Raw genomic sequence first — 21,865 nt, 5'->3', positions numbered from 1 at the left:
AATTTTTAAATGTAGCAAAATATAACTAACATAATAAATTTGGGTATTTTGGCGATAGATGACAGAATATGTGCAGACTAAAACAAAAGAAACCATTGTGCAAAGTATAGTTTGTTAGCTAATACCTTTTTTGTTATTTACATGACAATCTAAGTAGCTAACGTGAAAAGGATTGACTGATGTTTCCACTCATACCAACTGATGATGATGATGTAAAATTGATTGTTTTTTTTTCGCCGACAGAAGCTTATTTAGTTAGTTCACATCGGAATTGTTCTGGTTATTGCACGTGTTGTCATTTGCATACGGGTTTCTACATCTGAAACACATATCTAGTTATGGGAGAACTCTTTAAACATATGTTTTATGTTAAGAATGATATCTGAACATAAATATATAAAGGCACTCATACATGAATTTTAATTCTAGAAACATATTTCAGCACATACGCTAGGACATAAGTTTTAAAAAAGCTCTTTGTCGTTTTTACTTTCCTGTTATTTGCTGCGTAAATATATTTGAATTTATGAAGATAGCACATGTGATCTAGTAGTACAATTTGATTTTGTTTCAGGAATTTGCATAGCAATCAAATTACATCTATAGATGCAAATGCATTTACCGGCTTAACTGCTCTTCAAGAAATGTAAGTAGTTAGGGCCATGTAAAAATTTCCCAAAAATATATGGCTTTAATGAGTCATTTATTACATTTCGTTTTGATATCATCATGATCATTTCATGATACTTTTAATAAGAAACATGTTGATATAATACAAAGAAGGGTGCAACAAATATGTTACTGACTTGATGACCCAGCTTTAAAGCAGGGACGAAAGATACCAAAAGGGACAGTCAAACTCATAGATCGAAAATAACATGAATACACTGACAACGCCATGGCTAAAAATAAAAAAAAAAAAAATAAAAAAAAAATCAAATAATAGTATACCAGACACAACATAGAAAACGTAAGACTAATCAACACGGAACCCACCAAATCTAGGGTGAATTATGGTGCTCCGGAATGGTACACAGATTCTGCTACACATGTGGCACCTGTCGTGTTGCTTTTATTACAAATTCGGTAAATAGTCTCTTCTGTGTAGCATGTTTTACCTTTTTATTCACTATTAACAAAACAGGTGGTATGGTATCCCAAAGTAATACATTTATAGCGTTTGGAATCATTTTTATGTTGAAAAGCATTGTGGAAAATATAGAATTTCTGTTAGATGATTTTTTCAATTTCACATGGGGAATGGTGGTTAACAAGGTTGAATAATCAAAAGTTTTGATAAAACTTATTTCAGAAAAAGACCGAGGTTTTAAAATAATCCAGATTTTTTTAAAAGTTTTTTAGTATTCACATATGGTTAATACCACTACGCGACTTTATACGCCAAAATCTCATCCTTGTCAAATGATATGTTTTTGTATTCTTATTCTTAATTCTTTTATATGACACTTGTAGTATTACGGTTAACATACAACGACAATATTTTTTGAAGCCTTGTCTGCTGGAACACCAATACTTACTGAGATAAGAAATATTTCACAGCCTCTTTGTCTCTGAAAACGGACTTTGGTCGCTCTTTAACAACATTTTTTCGAACTAAGGAATGCGATGTTATAACAGATACCTGACTGTTTTGAATCATTCTGACAAAATGTCCAGTTCAACTTCTACTCGTTAAGCCCATGGCCCAATGTGATCCTAAATGGAATCCATAATTATTTTAAGTTAGTTTCGATTGATGTGTTGGGGTTCTCTAAACTTAGGACCATGAAAAATAACCTTTCGGAGATTTGCACGTTGGATTCTGTTAAGATTCCCCGTTATAACATGGACAGATGTGTTATAATTATAAGACGAGTGAAAACAGTGAAATGTCAGACACTTTGTTTAAATGTTGTTCTAAGTCAAGATCCTGAAATGCTTGTTTATAGCTAAATTCCTTGTGTGCAATGGGTTTCGTTTAACTTAAGGATACAATACGCACAGATTGATCGTGAAAATAAGCTGGAATTTTAGATGTTACCTCCTTGTGTTATAGAACGTTGCTTATGTTTGTTGCATCAATTCATTTCCTATCGTTAATTATCTATTTTTAGTGTATGTAACAATGTTTTAGATTTTAACGAGGGACATTTATGTATTACTGAAAAAATATAACACCAGGGTTTTCGATATCACAAACTAGTCAAAACATTTACTAAATTTTATCATCGGTATAAGGACATCGTTCGTAAATATAGCTCAACATGCAGACTTCTTATACGTTCAGGTATTTCACATCCAATGTTTTATGGAAATACTCTTTTTAAAACACAAAGGTGTCAGTATTCACCTCAAAAACTAACAAAACCTTTGAATAGACTTATTAAGAAGGGATATAGTTACGATACTGTTGTCAGGTCATTAAAGATTGCATATGTTGGCGTTAATATTGATTCACTTATAGGGTCTTTGCATCGGAACTAAACACATTTATTCAAAAACCAGTTGTTGGCATGACACGGGTTATGGTCTTCTCATATATGTTATGATGGTACATGTATGATACTAAACCCCTAACGGGAGGATTGTGCCTGATGTTCATATGATGAAATCATAATCTTTCAGTCAGTTTAATTGAAGTCTGGAGCTGGCATGTAAGTTAACTGCTAGTAGTCTGTTGTTATTTATGTATTATTGTAATTATGTTTATTTTCTTTGGTTACATCTTCTGACATCAGACTCGGACTCCTCTTGAACTGAATTTTAATGTGCGTATTGTTATGTGTTTACTTTTCTACATTGGCTAGTGGTATAGGGGGAGGGTTCAGATCTCTCAAACATGTTTAACCCCGCCGCATTTTTGCGCCTGTCCCAAGTAAGGAGCCCCTGGCCTTTGTTTGTCATGTATTATTTTAATTTTAGTTTCTTGTGTACAATTTGGAAATTAGTATGGCGTTCATTATCACTGAACTAGTATATATTTGTTTAGGGTCCAGCTGAAGGACGACTTCGGGTGCGGGAATTTCTCGCTACATTGAAGACCTGTTGGTGACCTTCTGCTGTTGTGTTTTTTCTATGGTCGGGTTGTTGTCTCTTTGGCACATTCCCAATTTCCATTCTCAATTTTATCTCTATTGGTAAACTGAACAGGAAATTGTTTCCTCATGTAACTTTTCCGATCAACCTGGTATAAAAAAAACGGAAAAGAGCTACATGACAAGGCTGTATATTTGGTGAAAATACATTTATGCATCCTTGGTCAAGCTTTTATTATATCATTTTATAGAGATAAAACCTTCCTAAAGAACAATACTGTTTTAGAGCAACGAGAAAATTGTAATGTTGACTATTTGATATTGAAATTGTGTATCTTACTTTTTTTGTCTTTTTTTCTATGTAAAGATGTCTGCATTTATGAAGATGGCACATGTAATGTAGTAGAATATTTGTAACTAAAACATTTTTTTCAGGTACCTTTCTAGCAACCAAATCATCATCGTAGAGTCAAATTCATTTCAAACCTTGACCGCACTTGAATACTTGTAAGTAAATTTATTCTAAAAACAAAGAATGTATTCTACCGGGTTTTATCTCAATTCCTCTTTTTCTTCATTTGTGCAGACTTACATTTTGTACAGCTAGTTGTTGGAATTATGACATATAACTATGTACTGATAACCATATTGGTGGTGATCTAATTGATTGGTTATTAAAAAAACTACATATAAAAACAAAATCATAATTGTAAGCTATCAAAAGGTAACCAAATAAATCAGGAAATGTATATGATAAGATTAATCTAATAAGTTAGATGAAGACAATACAAGTATTACACTCCCAAAGTGACTGTCATTTTGCATAATGTCACTTAAATATTTGATTTCTTGTTCAAATGCACCAATAAAAATGTGGTTTAATTGTCTGGGAGAAAAGTGTTTGAAGATTTGAAATATACCTCTTTTTTATTCAAATGAAGGATGAAATATATGAAAAAATCGCTTAATTGGATTTTAGAAAGTTTCCGTAAATATGCAGTAAGAAACTAATATTGTAAAAGAAAATATTATTTCTCAATTTTTATTGTTTGAATGATTTCTCAACATTTTTTGTATCAAGTAGACAAATATCAGTAAACAATACATTTTCAGGTATATGGAAAACAATCAGATAGCCATGCTGGACGCAAATATATTCAAAGGTTTGACGGCTCTTTTACATTTGTAAGTAAATTAAATCCTTATAAATTATTTTTGCACTATATGTTTGTAAATCAAATTCTCGGAAATGTTGTCATTTGCATACGGGTTTCTACATCTGAAACACATATCTAGTTGTGGGAGAACTATTTAAACATTTGTTTTATAATTAAGAATGATATCTGAACATCAATATATAAAGGCACTCATACATGAATTTTAATTCTGGAAACATATTTCAGCACATACGCTAGGACATAAGTTTTAAAATAGCTCTTTGTCGTTTTTACTTTCCTGTTATTTGCTGCGTAAATATATTTGAATTTATGAAGATAGCACATGTGATCTAGTAGTACAATTTGATTTTGTTTCAGGAATTTGCATAGCAATCAAATTACATCTATAGATGCAAATGCATTTACCGGCTTAACTGCTCTTCGAGAAATGTAAGTAGTTAGGACCATGTGAAAATTTCCCAAAAAATATATGGCTTTAATGAGTCATTTATTACATTTCGTTTTGATATCATCAGGATCATTTCATGATACTTTTAATAAGAAACATGTTGATATAATAAAAAGAAGGGTGCAACAAATATGTTACTGACTTGATGACCCAGCTTTAAAGCAGGGACGAAAGATACCAAAAGGGACAGTCAAACTCATAGATCGAAAATAACATGAATACACTGACAACGCCATGGCTAAAAATGAAAAAAAAAAACAAAAAATCAAATAACTTAAGACTAATCAACACGGAACCCACCAAATCTGGAGTGAATTAAGGTGCTCCGGAATGGTACGCAGATCCTGCTACACATGTGGCACCTGTCGTGTTGCTTTTATTACAAATTCGGTAAATAGTATAATTCGGCAGGTCACATTACGTGAAAAGGGATGAGGATTCTAGTTACAACGTAAGGAACATATCCGATAGCATCTGTGAAACGGTTATTCTTTAACGGTCAACCAACACATGATGGCGTCCGTAAATTTTACGAAGGGATGATTTCAACGTCATTATTTGGAACTCTTGATTTAATAGATTCCTTGTATGCAGCAACCAACTAGCCCGGGAATATCGTATGAATCAGGAGATTTATACTCCGTATGCAGTCGCTGCTGGAATGTTGCTTCATGGAAATAGAAAGTTCATGATTGGGAAGCTGAAATCATCTCTTTTGTCGTAAAGTTTTGTTTTTAACCGACCCTCATTTTTAATGTCAGTCAAGATGTAAGTCATGATATGAGGCAGACCCAACTGTATCTGTAGTAAAAATTCCTAGATCAATGCGATATATTCGTTCAACATAGTCACCAAATTTTTCATTATTTAGTGAGACAACATCATCTATATAGCGGAAAGTAAAGTTAAGGGATATTGCTAACTTATTGTTCTTCCTAAGAAAAGGGCACAATATGTTCCCAATGGAATTCCAACTGTCTGTTGAAAAACACGTCGTCCAAACGTTTCAAATATGTTGTCAATCGCGAATCAAGCATATTTATGATGTGAGTTTCAGAGAATTTTGTTATTCTCTCTAAGAAAAATGTAAGACAAGTTACTTGTATCTAAGTTTTCCATTCTTTGTTTTATGAAACACGGCCATACCAACTCTTTCAATTTTACTATTTAAGTTGTCAAAATATAGAGTGATGTCAATGTGTCCTTCTAAGAAATAATATTGTAAATGAAGTGAAAATTAATTGTTATAATTAAAATGACAATTCAATCTGATGATAAACATCTTTGATTGATCAATCCTAAATTTAAGAACCTGCAAAGAAACTGTCTGATATATTTGTTTTTAGACTTCTTTGAAGGTGTCGTACTTTTCTACAATTAACTTCTTTTAAATGACTGATAAATAAATCTATGCTTTTTATTTAAGGGTATACGATACAGTTTTGATCCCATATTGAAACTTTGCTGACAATTTGCATACAGGCTATTTTTTGCCTGATTAAATCAAATATGTAATAAAAAATATACCTTCATGTGCTACTTTTTGAGTAAAATGAAGTCCAAATTTTATATATTGCTCAAAATTCGGATTTGTAGACGTATTTTCCTTTCGACAGATATACATAATTTTTTTTAAAAGATAATAACACACGCTGTTTTTTGTTAAATTATTTGTAAATTCTTTTTTATCAAATTAAAAAAAAATGCACTATTTACGTTTTCATGAAAATTAGCACACATTTATCTTCTTACGTAATCACACCAAATGGAATTTTAAAAAAAAGAGGGGTTCATAAACTCGTTTTCAAGTTAGATAAGTTTGAATGATAAAAATCAGTCGAAAACTGAATCTTTTCCCGATAAGGTATAGTTTGACGTCGCGAAAATAACAATTTACGTTAGCTAGGTCATTACCTCCCCTGTAACTATATCGTATTCCCTTAATCTATAACACTGGTGATTGTGAAGTCTGGAAGGTACGATAACAAATTAAAGAAAATCGTTACTTTTGAAGTTTCATATTTAGCAGTCTATTATTTAATATACGTCAGAATAAGGAAGACAAAATATTTGAAGACCAATACTGATTCCCTAACAATCTTTAACAAAATTTAAACAGCAAAGATCGTAATGCAAAACATACTTTTTTTTCAAAATGACAATCGTAAGCTGCTCACTTGAAATGTTTTTATTGATATATTTTCCCAACTAATGTGTGTGTATTTGCACAGAACTGCATTATATTATATAATATATTAAGTTTCACCTGTGTTGGATTCATCAAGACGATATAGGTTTCTAAATTGAAATGTTTTAATAAATATTCTTTTCAAACATCATTTGATTATTTTCGTCATCTTCCACTTATATTAGCACCCCATTGGTTTTGATACTGTCAAAGGTATTGTGCCAAATGTTTAAGGCCTGGAAATTCATGTTTGGTCTGTTCACAGTGTTATCGTACTGTTTTCTTCAAATATGGTCACTTGCATAAATATTTCTGTACAATTGCGGTAAAACTTTGGGAAACAAAATTTAAGTTAAAAAATTCACCATGGAGGAAAATGCATTAATCGTAAAATATTTAAGACATACACCTTCAACGTTGTTTTTTTTTATCTTCAAAACACAGTTCAGCACATATGACAAAGGATAACTTGTTTTAAAACACCTCTATGTCGTCTTTGCTTGTTTATCATTCGCTACTTAAATATATTTGAATTTATGAAGATAACATAAGTTATGAAGTATCACATTGGATAAAGACATTTCATTTTTTCAGATTCTTGAACAGCAATCACATTACAACTATAGATGTAAATACATTTAACGGCTTGACTGCACTTCAAAACATGTAAGTAGTTTCTCACAGTTGGTGTGTTTCCCTGTAATTTGGTTCGTGACCCGGATTTGTTTTCGTTGATCCGATCAATGACTATTGAACAGCAGTATAATATTGTAAGCATATTGGAGCAATCCGAATACAGTTACAGACTACTCGATGTACACCTATATGAACTTATGCAAAATATTATTACAAGTTTATTACAATGACTTTCGTTTCTCTTTAACTTTAAACGAAAAGTTTGTTTGTGTAGGTATTTTTTATATGTATAGATAAATGCAAATCAATCGATTAAGAAAAAACAAATACGGGTTTCATACTAAAACGGAGGGAAAGACATCAAATGTAAGACGGAACAACAAAACAACAGAAACGAACTACTAGTATCAGATAACAATTGTTATTTCCGGACTTAGTAAAAGATATTTTAAGAAAAAATGGTCGGTTGAACCTGGTTTTGTGGCTAGCCAAACCTCCCGCTTTTATGGCAACGTTAAATATAACAATTAAATTACAACATTGCATGACAGGACTTCAATACAAATAAAAGGAAGAAAATATAGGACAGAGAAATACTCAAATAAACAATACAATAGCACATTACGACATGCTAATAGTTATTTAAGTTACAAGGCTTATAATGTAATGCGCCAGGCGCGTGTTTCGTCTACATAAGGCTCATCAGTGACAATCATGTCAAAATAGTAAGGAAAGCTAAACAAAGATGAAGATCATCCATGACCCAAAATTCCAAACAGTTGTGCCAAATACGGCTACGGTTATCTGCCTAGGACAAGAAAATCATTATTTTTTTCTTGTTGGTGTGAATACATTAAAACCTAAGTAAAATATATCATATGTAATCTACAATTGACATCTGCAAACCTTAATTGGGAAACCTCTTTTTTTTTTTATTTTTATTAAAGTAATATATCTGATAATCCTCTAAAGTGTATCAACTGTAATACGAAACAACTCAGCGTATTCTTGCAAAATCTGATGTATGGGAATCCTACAAGTGCCACGTGTGATGACGGAACATTTCTAGCTGACTTTGATTTCGATAACTGCACAGGTAGTATGCTACCAATTTAGAAGGAATAGAATAAGGAAAGTTAACAATAAGGTCAACTTAAATTTTTTTCAACCCCGACATCTTTATACTTAAGAATACACAAGACAAATAAATATATCTACAATGAACAGATAACTGTAAGAAGTTTTATGTTTCAAAGATACGGCTTTTAATCACAGAAAACAAAGCAAACGATATTCGTGTGCAACAAACAGTGTCCGAAGGCCGTTAAACATCTCGTTCAATATATTTTTAAATTTGTCATTTCTGGGGTATTTTATAACTGACTATGCTGTGTGGACTTTGCTTACTGTCAAACCCCGTGCGGTCACCTAAAGTTGTAAATTGTACTTGGTGTCTATTGAAGAGTTGTCAATTTGGCAATCATACCACATCTTCTTTTTTCTTCAAATGTGTAACGAATATATATGTTATACATTTTGGATGTATGGTTCTTTGTATTTCATGTATTATGTTCTACACAAGCAACACAAACTCGTTGGTTACTTTGAGTTCATTTTATAATTAAATTAGCCATATAGATTTTTTGAGGATGTCGATTATTGACTAGAAAAAATCATCATCAGTGTTACCACTGACTGTGTCGTTCTTCTCAGCTCTTCATGAAATTGCATATCACGGCTTTCTATCATCAAATACGTCAACTAAGCCTATATAAACTTTAGCCGGATATATAACTTATTTCATTATGAACGTAATAACGTTGATAAGTTTGACATGAACTTATAAAATTTTCCGGGAAGCTCGTGAAACAAAGAAACCACTTGTTTCTATCATGGAAAATAAACACATTCAATCCGATAAATCGATTAAGAGTTTTTATTCAAGTCGTATGCTAATATGTCTGTTTTGTTCACACATCGTTGTAAATATAATGGAATTTGATGCGACTGTCATCCAAGTGCGAGGTTCTGCGCTATAAAACCATTTCAATGCATCATTTTCTACATCTGAAAATGCCAGTACCAAGTCAGGAATATGACAGTTGTTGTCCATTCGTTTGATGTGTTTTATCAATTAATTGCACTATTTGAATTTTTCGCCGAGTTCAGTATTTTTGTGATGTTTTTTTTAGTTTTTTTGCCATATTTTAGGAAAAGTATGAGTTTGAAAATCCCTTAAGAATGTTTACAATCGTTGTTACTGTTTTACACTAACTGTACTCGACATGATTCATGTCATCCAGCAAGCAGATGTTTTTTTACAAAAGTAGATTTGGGGGAAAAAAGAAAAAAGAAAAAACACAAAAAAACTTAATGCGTGGTTCACACATTGCCGATTGTTGCTCCCGTTTGATATCAGACAGTGATACGACACGAATAGTGAAAATGTCGGATTACTATCCTCAATTATCTGGAATGTCCTATCATTGTCTGAACACAGTCGTTTAAGTTCGTAAAAGATTCCTACGGGTCGGGAAGGGTCCGAATAGTTCGGCGAAGCAACCCGACAGTTAGGTGCGCCCCGTAACATTCGGGGATACTCAGCCGATTTAGTCTAGTCGGATTACAATTGTGCCTTTGTCGTGACAGTTTCTGCTGTATCAGATCAAATCCTAACAATGTTCTGTGTATTCTGGACGGTGTCCCATGGGACGGGAATGATATGGAGAAATTTTTCATTGCTGTTTGTCTGCCGATTGAGTCGAGATTGCATCCATATCGTGTCAATTGCGAACCGTTTTTGCCGAAACCGTTCCGGAACAGTCCCGTTATTAATACGAAATTCGTCAATAATACCCACGTCAGAGTCCCGACAATTTCAGAATACAATACGACTGAGACCAGACAAAGCCGTTTGCAATGCAATATAGCGGACCGTGATAGGATTACGTTCCGACAGTACCTGCTCATCCTGATAATGTCTACAGTTTTCGAACGGATAACTTCCGTCAGCGTCGGTTCACTGTCTGATCTCTATCGAATTACATTCGGTAGAATCGGGACGCAGTCGTGACAGACTTGGTCGAATTTCACCTGGCGAAAGATACAAATCGGATTAGAAGAGGATTGAGAACGGGATTATCGGGATAGATTCGCTTAAAATCGGTTGAATATCGACGCTTTCTGAACAATATCTGATTGTTGTAATTAAATTTTGAATTTTCATCCCCGATTCACAGGATCTTGATCAGACTTTTGACAAATTTTTATTGGGAATGGTCTTGTGAAGGACGGCAGTAAAAATCGTGAATTTGTGACTCCAGCTTAAACGATAGAAACATAGCGTTTTCAAATTGTACTTATTGATTAAAAAACTTGTTTTATACATTTCCCGTTTGTATTGATCACAATCTTACCAATTGTGTCTCGTTAAATAATTTTTTTCCGACATTTACATGTAAAAAAATACCACGAATGCAGAAGGACTTTGTATCATGTTTAATTGCCCTAGAGCATAATCCTTTTAAAACACAAGAAATTGTTTGTATTGTTTTTAGGATCGATTTAGTAAACAATTGCATTTCTTTTTGATATATATTTTTTTCTATTCTCTGCTTAAAGTTAAACAAAATTATTATCAAGTGTTTTGGCTTATCTTTTTTTTAATTCTTATTATTAGACGTGTCAGAAAAAAACCCAACTACTACTCGATCAACCACCAGCGTTACAAGATCTAGTCAAGGTAAGACCAGAATAAGTGTAAGTACTGGGAGCAGACATTGTTCTCTCAGGAAGATAAATAGACATGTTAGTATCTATTTAAATTATTTAAACCGTAATGTTCATATATGCTGACCGATAATGTAATACACCTGTAATGGTGTTGACTGGTTAAACTAGATAATAGTTATATATTCTTTGCCTGTTGGGATAATTGAATTTAAATAAGCTGCATCTGAAATTATTTAAGTCCCAATTGTAGTTAGAAATGATACTTTAAATGTTTAAATATGATACGTACAATAACCCATTGTGGATTTTGTTGATTATGGTGAAAACTCTATAAACTATAAAAAGGAAATAATATCTTTTGGTTTCTACTGGAACACTGGTTTTAAACTTCCAGTAAGGTAAACTATATATAAGAAAAGGTACTGGTAGCAACGATTGTTTTTTTCGATTTTAATTTGACAGTTTTGATCGCTGTTATGTGGCAGTGTTGATCGATTTACTCGGTGTTCCACATTCTAAGGAAAACGTTTAGATGCAAATATCGTTTTTATTATTTGATTGAATAATATTGACATATAGAATGTTTTGAATACCAAAAACTTGCAGTAGACACGTTACATAGTAACATTTTAGTTCATCAAACTTTCCATCCAACAAATGGTTATTTTCTTGAATGTTAAGGGCCCCGCTTGACATATTCCCAAATGATCGAAATATGAGAAAACCGTTCTGTTCAGTTTCTACACTGTGAATATGTAGATGATAATTAGAAAGGCGTGCGACTGTCGTTGTTATTTGTGGACATGTTCAAACGCAGTTTCATTTATTTGTTTTTACGACAATCTATAGTTTGCACAAATACTCGATGATGACAAACTGATGCATCGTCCGTTAATGATCGTGATTATGACATTTGGTATGTTTTACTGATGGAAGATATTAAGGTGTTGCCTGTATAATATACTAGTCAACATTAGAAACGATACACAAGTTTGAACTAAGATTTATCATAAAATATAATACTAATATGCATTTTCATATTTTTATGATGTTAGCTGATCTGTAAAGAAGCGCACATCTGTATAAAGTTATCAAATGTACCAGGATTATAATTTAGTACGCAAGACGCGCGTTTTGTCTACATAAGACTAATCAGTGACGCTCATATCAAAATATTATAAAGCCAAACATGTACAAGGTTAAAGAGCATTGATGATCCAAAATTCCAAAAAATTGGTCCAAATACGGCTAAGGTAATCTATGCCAGGGATAAGAAAATCCTTTTTTTCGAAAAAATTTAAAGTTTTGTAAACGGGAAAGGAGTAGTTTCAGTAAGACCCCTTTTTGACCCCAAAATATAGCAGTTTTACAAAATTGTGAAATTGTAATTTGACGTTTTTTGGCATTTTTGATACATTTTTCATATTTAAGCTTGAATCGGAGCGTTTTTTCTTTCACAAAAACAAATCAAACCAATCGAAATAGACACTTAAACTTGAAATTTGAGGCCAAAATCGGGTCTTACCGGACCTTCTTCTTTATAAAAATGACCACATATTTGATATTCATGTCAACACCGAAATGCTGAATACTGGGCTGTAAAATCACATTTTTGTTCAATTTCATATTTTTTATATTGAAATTAAAATCTACATTGATGTATATTTGTAGAATCTTCAACTCATTGTGTACAACATGTTGACAAATTTCATACTAATTGGAATAAAACAGCAGAAAGCACACTAGCAACATTAACATGCACTGGTGAATATACGGGTAATGTGTCAAGATACTGTAGAAGCGATGGAAAATGGCAAGAACCGAACTACAGCAAATGTATAAGTAAAGCAATCGAATATACCAAAGACAAGGTAAATAATGTATATGCTATGACTACATGTGTGCTTCCATACATGATAATTGTGACAACAAATTAAATAATAATATTACTTTGGTATCAAATACCAAACTTATAAATGTAGTAACTGTATAATCCCAATGATTTCTGAAAGTTGTATATAATTAATGATATCAAAAATATACGTAAAACCATAATCGGCAGATAAACATGCCCTATTACTCATAAAAGAAGTGCAATACATTAATAACTGGTAAATTTATACTTAACTGGTCATCTGATGTCAGGATAAGTTAAAGTTTAAGCATACATTTACTGCCACAAATCAATAAAATTATAGCTATGCATTCAGACTTGTACATATCGCTACAAATATTAGTTAACTTCGAAACCTGCCATGCATTAAGTAAACTTTCATTTTAATATCTCTAATTGAACCAGACCTGATTTTAGTTATCTTCATATTGGTCTGCTCAACATTAAGGTAACGTGTAACCAGGACCGCTCTTCATCGATTTATAAAATAATTATATCTTTCTACTATTCTGTGGCTTGTATAACAACATAAAGAAACGTATCTTAACCAAAACTAACCATATATGTACTTTATGTAGTAAATTAATATGACCGCATAATTAATTTTTTTTTTTTTATGTCAGGATGGATTGAATAATACAAAGGACAGCAAAATTGGTATTCAAGTTTACAAACTTTTGTCCGCATTAATTCATAGGGCTAGCATGTAGTCTTTTTAATGAAAAAAGAACGAATCGTAGCAAATTGTAGTAGTTTTGTACCTCAGGCCGACTTGTATCACACAATTGTTTGACGGCATCAACCAACACTGACAACATTTGCGCTTTATTACTTAAATCTATATGGCATCATCATATATCAGTAATGTGTATGTCAGGATGGACTGTATAATACAAATGACATTATATTGGAACACAATGATTCAAATTGTTGTCCATATCAATTTGGGGTGCAAACCTTTTCTATTCAAAATATTAACTCGAAGCAAAAATACAGTAATCTTTATACATGTTATTCCTCAGACTGGATCGTATAAGAAAATTGTCTGACTTCATCGACCAAAACTGACCAAAACTGACCATATTTGCACTAAATTATATAAATGTATACGGCTGCATTTATATGGCTGCATATTATATATATAAATAATTGTGTTTATGTCAAGGTGGATTGTATAATACAAATAAGAGCAAAATTGACAAACAATGACTACAAAATGTTGTCCGAATCAATTTATAATGCCTGCATCTTCTCTTTTTATAAAACATGTCAATGTTCAAAATGTTGACTTGCCATCCACAAATCGGTAATTTTGATAACACAGGCTGGCTCGTATCACAAAGTTGTTTGACAGCATCAAATAAACCTGGACATATTTGCTCTTTATTATGTAATCTATCTGACCACATGACATATAAATGTTTTTTGTTATGCCAGGATGGATTGTATATTACTTGTAACTCAGACTTTATTTCTCTCAATCGATTTATACCTTTAAACAGCGGTATATTACTGTCGCATCATTTTTTTTTAACAAATGTCATCAATATGGGACACAACTAGTACAAAATACTGTCCGCATCAAATTAGAGTGCAATTATATTCTTTTTTATTTCCCAACATATTCAAATTATTGATTCGTCACCATAAAAACCCAGTAGTTTTGATATCTTAGGTTGGCTTGTATTAGTCAAATATTTGAAGCATCAATTAAAACTGACAATATTTGCACTTTATTATGTCAATTTATAAATGCATCATACATCAGTGTTGTATTTTTTGTGTGAGGAAAGATTAAATAACACAAAAAGGGCAATACTGGAACACAATTATTACTCAATTTAGAGAGTCAGCTTACCCTCTTTTAATTCAAGATGTTCTACATATTGATTCGCCACAAAAAATCAGTTGTTTTCAAGTTGACTTTTTCACACAATAAATTAACTGCAAACACTAAAGCTGACCATATTTGCAAATATACAAAAAGAAAGAATATAAGAATACAATGAATACAAGATGTTGATCAGATCAATTTGAAGTGCCATCATTTTTCTTTATTCAAAATACTGAAGCGATCAATTTTATAGTCGCCTCATAATTCAGTAATTTTGTTAACTTTGGATGGATTTTATTGAATACATGTCCATGATGACTAAATAGTATTGCTTGCACCAATTTAGAGTGCCAGCGGTTTCTCTTCTTGTACATAATAGTGTACCGTCCCTAAAGTCAAAAGTTTATATTTCAGGATGGTTTGTATAACAAACATATGTGACCGCATCATCCAACACTGAAATAATTGATTATATTGATATTTCATAATGAACAGTATGAGAAGTTCTCGACTGGGAAATGTATATACTGACTGTTAGTATATTATGTCAGTTGATTGTTTTGTTGGGAACTTAATGTCCAAGGTCAAATATTTAATTCATGTTCAGGACGAGTTTGTTTTGTTTCTGAACTCTCATATATCATTTATATTCGGTAGGATGGATCTGCCGAAATTGACGAGCTTGTTCATACATGTAGTTTGAAACCCGGTTTTGGTTTGGGTTTAGTTTGTAACCAATATTTGTTTTCTCTCAATCGATCATTGACTTTTTAACAGTAGTACACTACTGTTGCCTTTTTTATTCATAACTACACAACGTTGATATATCCGGACACAATTTTCGTCTAAACATTTTACCAAGCACAGAATCGTAAATCCAAAGTAAATAACATTAAATAATCTCTGTAATTTTTTTTTGGAAGATACTGTAAATAATGGGGAAAGAAGCAACTAAAACAATAATGTTTATATTCCATCATATAACAATATTTTTTCCAATGCGAAGGATATCCTTTTTAACTGCATCTCAATTCACATTCAAAATCAACAGTGTAGAGTCTGGTAGCCATTATTTAAGATAAGAAAATGGAAAAAAAGAAATGTTTAATGTGCATTTGATATGTAGGCCTATACAAATTGAATCTAAAAATGATAAAAAGTCAGGGGATTGATAGCTGGACAAAGTGTAAATATCGAATAAAATTTCATGTTTCGCTTATAAAGGAACTACGTTTGTTTTCCTTGCACCTCTGAAGTCGCAGCAAATGAAGGTTCAAAATGTCTACCTGTCAATCAACGTTAGTTCTTTAACTAAACATGTATAGTTGTTAATGTCTGTGTCATTTTGCTCTTTTGTGGATAGTTGTCTCATTAGCAATCATACCACATCTTCATTTTTATATGTGTATTACATTTTGTTTATAGATCATGATGTTCTGGTACACTTGTATCTTATTGATTAATATCCCATATTTTGTTAACTATATATGTATCTAATTGCGTTTCTTTAGTCGAAGTATTTACAATATTTATAACGTGAACCCTTCAAATATATCGTGTGCCTATATATATGAAGTTGATGTATTTTCTAAATTAGTTTATTATTTGAATATATTGATTTAAGTTGCAAATTGAATCTTGATAAGATGACATAATTTAAAAGGACTTCTGTCTTTTACTTTTAAGTTTTGCAAAGTTCAAGTGTATTAGATTGAAAATACACGAAAATAATAATATCTATATAGTAACTAAATATCATACATGCATTTGTGGGTTTTTGCATTTCAAGCATTTTTACACTAATACTGATATTTTATTGATTTTTAAAATAAACCATTTTAGACGGCTAACCTTTTGTCTGGAAACATTGAAACTGATCCTGTGACCATTATTCTTGACGATCTAGAAAACATAACAAGAGATAATAATGAATTACGGTCAGGTGACCTGCTGACGTCATCAACTGTACTGAATGATATTGCCAAGTATGTTACCAACCACACAGAAGACCTTTCAGGTGATCAGCTAGAGGTTTGTTACTAAGTTATGCATCACGTATGCGAATTTATAGATGGCTAAGGATATTTCAAGACTCATTTATTCTTACTAGAACTCATTAATTTTTAATAATTATATTACATGTATGTTTCACTATAATACGTTATTTTGATTGGCTATCAGCAATCTAGCGTCCTTCTTATTCAATACACAATGAAATGTAACATTCATGATGACACGAGGTCCCTCAGATAAATCATGTAAATTAAAAAAGAACTTCATAGAAATCTTGTTTTCATGATCCTAGCTAAAACATGCAATTATAAGTATTGAATGCTTTAGAGTTGTAAAAGCGTTGACCGTGTGTACATTTTAAGAATTAAGCGTTTCCGCGCTTCATACACAATGTACTTCGATCAACGCTTTTACACCCCAATGAATTAACAAAAAGGAGCATTCAATTCTTAAATAATTTAAAAAGAATAGAAATATGGAGTACATGGCAGTGAATCGACAACTATGTATATAAAGACTTCTTATTTAAAATAACCAAGTTATAACAACGCCTACAGCTATCTGTTAAATAAAAGTCATTTGTTTTTCAGATCTTTGGATCTCTATGCGACAATTTACTTGATGAAAAAAACCCTCAGTCATGGGAAGAACTTAACAACGAGGTTTATTTTTTTCTTCAATACAATACATATTGATATAAGGAAAGCATTATCCCATTCTCTCTACTGTTATTCTGTACAAACTATTTAAAATGCTTACACAATGATTATGATGTTAAAGTAAGATACCACTTTCAGCTTCACGATCAGGTTTATTTAATGTCTTTTAGAAGTTGAAAATATTTTCTAGAACACCAAAAGGTTTTAACCTTGTGCAAAAGAGCATTTTTTCTCTGTATTTGCCTTCACTAGGGACGCTCAAACAAACATCTTGAAAACAAGTATGGAATATCTGAACTGTGTAGTATGTGTCATTTTTAAACATTTCACTGATTCAAACATACAATTACCTGAAATATTCATGATTGACTACATGAATGTATATGTTACATTTGGAGGACGTGTTATTTTCTCAACAACCAATCGGCATACCATGACGATAAACCGTGGTCCTTTTCACGTCGACTTGTTCACTTAATACAGGAATTTTTATATCAGTGTCCTATAACTTCCAATTTCGCTAAAAAGATGATGTTCTCACACTTGTTTTAATTCATTTTTTTTTCGTTGGTTCCAGTATTCATGGATTAGAGAAAAGCATTTCGTTGATATTTGATTTCGTGGTTTTACCAATCTCTGCATACAAAGTCTATATAAACTTTGCAATTCGTTGCGCATTTGAATTTGTGGATCACCTATTCCCACGAACCCTACATAAATTGGTAACTAACGAATAATAATGAATCCACAGTAAATAATTCAGTAATTGATGAATGTGTCGAATGCATCTATCTCACCAAACTTGTGATAATGGACACAATCGATACAATTGTGTCTCATACAATGACTTCCGTCTAGAAATAGACAATAAGCTATAAAAAGAAGACGTGGTGTGATTGCCAAGTAGACAACTCGCCACAAGAGAGCAAATGACACAGGAAATAACAATTGTAGGTCACCTTACGGCCTTCAACAATGATCAAAGTCCATACCGTAAAGTCAGCTATAAAAGGCCCCGAATTGACAATGCAAAACAATTCAAACGAGAAAACTAACGGCCAAATTTACGTATAAAAAATAAACAAAAAGCATATATAAAACACTTGAACAAACGACAACCACTGATTTACAGGCATCTGACTTTGAACAGTCACATACAATCAGAATGTAGCGGGTTTAAACATTCTAGCGTGATCCCCATCCTCCTTCTAACCTGGGGCGGTGGTGTAACAGTACAACATAAGATATAAAAATCAGTTGAAAAAGTCTTACCTAATCAGAAGGATACAAATACTACAAATACAAGTGAACGGGGCCGGGTACTTTAGCATCAAACAACAAAACAACACTAAGTACATATCCGATAGTACTCACAGTAACTGACAGCCAGTTCAAATCCACTAACAATTAATAAAACAAATCATGCATCTTAGCTTTAATTATCAATCAGTACACATCCACCATACAATGGGTTTAGCCTAAAGACGTCATAAACAGTCGGAGAAAAACATGACCTTGTGCAATGCCAAGATACAGGTATCGACAGATTGTAGATCCATAAATGTATATGTAAATAACAGTTATATTTAGTTTGCTTTTTATTTACTTATAACAAAATCAATATTAATACCAATCAAAACAATATTAAATGATCTAATTACAGTCGATAGGGTCGGCTGAAAATAAAACTTATCCATTGTGAATTTTCCATTTCTATGTAACTACATAACAGAAACAACGTCTGCATACGGATTATATATTCCCAGTTGATACAACATGCTTGAACCTGTATGTTATATCTAGACGACAAATGCCACATTTTGAGCAGAATATGCTTACATTCCAGTAGCACCTATAATCACTCCAGTTTTCTATGTTGTATGTTGTGTACTGTTGTTTCCTTTTTTTTCTTTCATACTTGGCCATGGTGTAATAAGTGTACTTTCGACGAGTTTGGATGTCACTTTGATACCCGTCGCATTTCTTTAAGTGTTAACAAATGACTGAATATTCAAAAATGGTATCAAAGTTACATGTATACAAAGGGAGACAGGTAGTAAGTTGGCAGAGAAGAAAAGCACTATTAAAGAAAACAAAAAGAAACAAATGATTTTAAAACAAAGCTCCCTACCAAATTTTGCAAAATAAACTTATAAAAGGGACATATTGTAAATAGTTCAAATATGTTCCAGACATCTATTTCATACATGTGATATCCTCGAATTATCCATTTATTTATTTCACCAGGGTTTAGGTGGTATTACGTCACTAGTAAACGCAGTTACGGAGTATACTAATGCATTTAACGATGTTATTAACGATGTTATTGACGATGAACTACCCTTGGTGGTTGTAAAGGAAAATGTCGGTACGTTTTTAAACTCTGGTGACTTATAAACTGCAGTTTATTATTTCAAAATTCTAAGGGGTTGTATGTATAAATGCCTTTCTGTGAAAGTTAACCTGCAAACTGATAGTGACTGGGATGACAATTTTCACATTGACTTAAAAAAAAATGTCTCCAAATAAAAACTTACATAAAATACTTATTGCCCAAGAACTTTATATCGGTTTTTTAATCTTATTTCATCCACGAAAGCCTGCTAAAAAAAGAAAATTAATAAACGTAGGTGAAATTCACTTTGTGTACTAGAAATAAATCAAAATTAGGGTTTGGTCCAAAAAGAATATTTCACATTCCGTATACAGGAAACAGGTAGCAATAACGACGTCATATTGTATTTTATAATTTCTGATTTGTTGTTTTACGGACCAGCGAATAATGCATGATTTAAATGGAAATTCAAAAATTGAATTTATTAGTACAATAAGCTTTCAAATTAATTAATTGCATATTTATTAACCCATACATTTTCAAATATGAAACCTAAAACTTCATTTGAACTCATTGTAGTGTGCAGTCGTTAATATTTGAGGTTTTTTTTAATACTAGAAGACTATTGATTAGATTGTCTTTTCGTAATGTAAATACCTCAACAATACAAAAACAACTCATTGAAATTAGGCAGTATGATATCACTTTTAACAGTTGTTCAAAGGATTCCTATACATCTTAATGTATATTATCTTTATATTTTTGTATCATTTTTTATACGATCTATACTGTGGATTCATGTTTGTTTGTGCGTATCAATTTTGTTGAATATTTGATTGCGTGGTTTTACCAATATCTGCATTCATAGCTTATAGGAAAATTGTAATTCGTCGACTATTTAACTTCGTAGTTCATCTGTCCCCACCAAAAAATAGTATCGAACGAATAATAATGAATCCACAGTATATCAGTTATTTCAGAAAAATATTATTTCAGTAATGCAAGTAGGAAAAGCTAGTTCGAATGAGATAACTGTACCTGACCGTTTGAAAACATCTGACTCATGGATATCAGACTCAACGACTCAAATAAAACTGAAAAAGAATATATGTACCGGTAAATAAATACTTTTTTTATAAAACAAAAACACAAGATACACGTTAAAAAAGTCGCTTACACACTCGACGCAAGCAATTTAGAGCAAACCTACTAAAGAATTCAAAGTTATAAACAAAGGACGACACTTAAAAAACTTATAAACTGCTTATACACTGCTGTTTGCATATGCAATTATGATGGACATGTTGCATTTTTATTTGTTCCTAAAATGTTTATTTTTTTTTAATTTTGAACATAATAATAAGGTATTTTCATTTTTGGGTTTCACTTCTCAGTTAAGTTTTGGAATGACAAATAATCTGAAAAAAATCCATCTGTTATCTCAAAGTACTATTTACCATATTTACATGCGATGGCAATATTAGGCAAAATAACAACAACAACACAAAGATACGTACTGTGGTCCTCATTTTTGTTTCGTGTCTACAGTACAACATTTTCATGTTGACAATGTGATAATGTTCTCTCAAAGTCAAACTATTCAATAAGGTTTGTAAGCATCAACAATATATCCAAAAAAGAACTAGTTAAAGGTTTATATTGCCATCGCATGTTGTAACTGCTTATGAATATTTCCATTAAGCCTTTTTGCATTAATTTTCGTTACTACATTCGATAATATGGACAGTACATCTGTGGGGTATACTTTTTAGTTTATCTTCTTTTGACCAATACATACCAGGTACTAAAGGTAGAGTACTAGCTACCTGAGTATAATTAACTTTTATACTTCTGTAATAATTAAACCTATTTTTAATGGACCGCTTTGTAGATTATATTACATTGTTGCCTCT

The 21,865-nt window shown here is 31.9% G+C and overlaps 1 protein-coding gene across 1 annotated transcript in view; it reads left to right on the top strand.

Annotated features, from left to right (window-relative positions):
* Positions 1–19,863: 19,863 nt before the first annotated feature.
* LOC143069515 (adhesion G-protein coupled receptor D1-like) overlaps positions 19,864–21,865 on the top strand; it is a 176,632-nt gene continuing 174,630 nt past the window's right edge. The window contains exons 1-2 of the mRNA XM_076244194.1: positions 19,864–19,985; positions 20,949–21,068. Coding sequence (XP_076100309.1) covers positions 20,951–21,068 — 118 coding nt within the window. The 5' untranslated portion in view covers positions 19,864–19,985; positions 20,949–20,950. The remainder of the gene's footprint in view (positions 19,986–20,948; positions 21,069–21,865) is intronic.

This window comes from Mytilus galloprovincialis, chromosome 3 (assembly GCF_965363235.1).
Source record: "Mytilus galloprovincialis chromosome 3, xbMytGall1.hap1.1, whole genome shotgun sequence".
NCBI classification, from domain to species: domain Eukaryota; kingdom Metazoa; phylum Mollusca; class Bivalvia; order Mytilida; family Mytilidae; genus Mytilus; species Mytilus galloprovincialis.
Note: the sequence above shows the minus strand (reverse complement) of the source record. Positions and strands in the feature narration are given on the sequence as shown.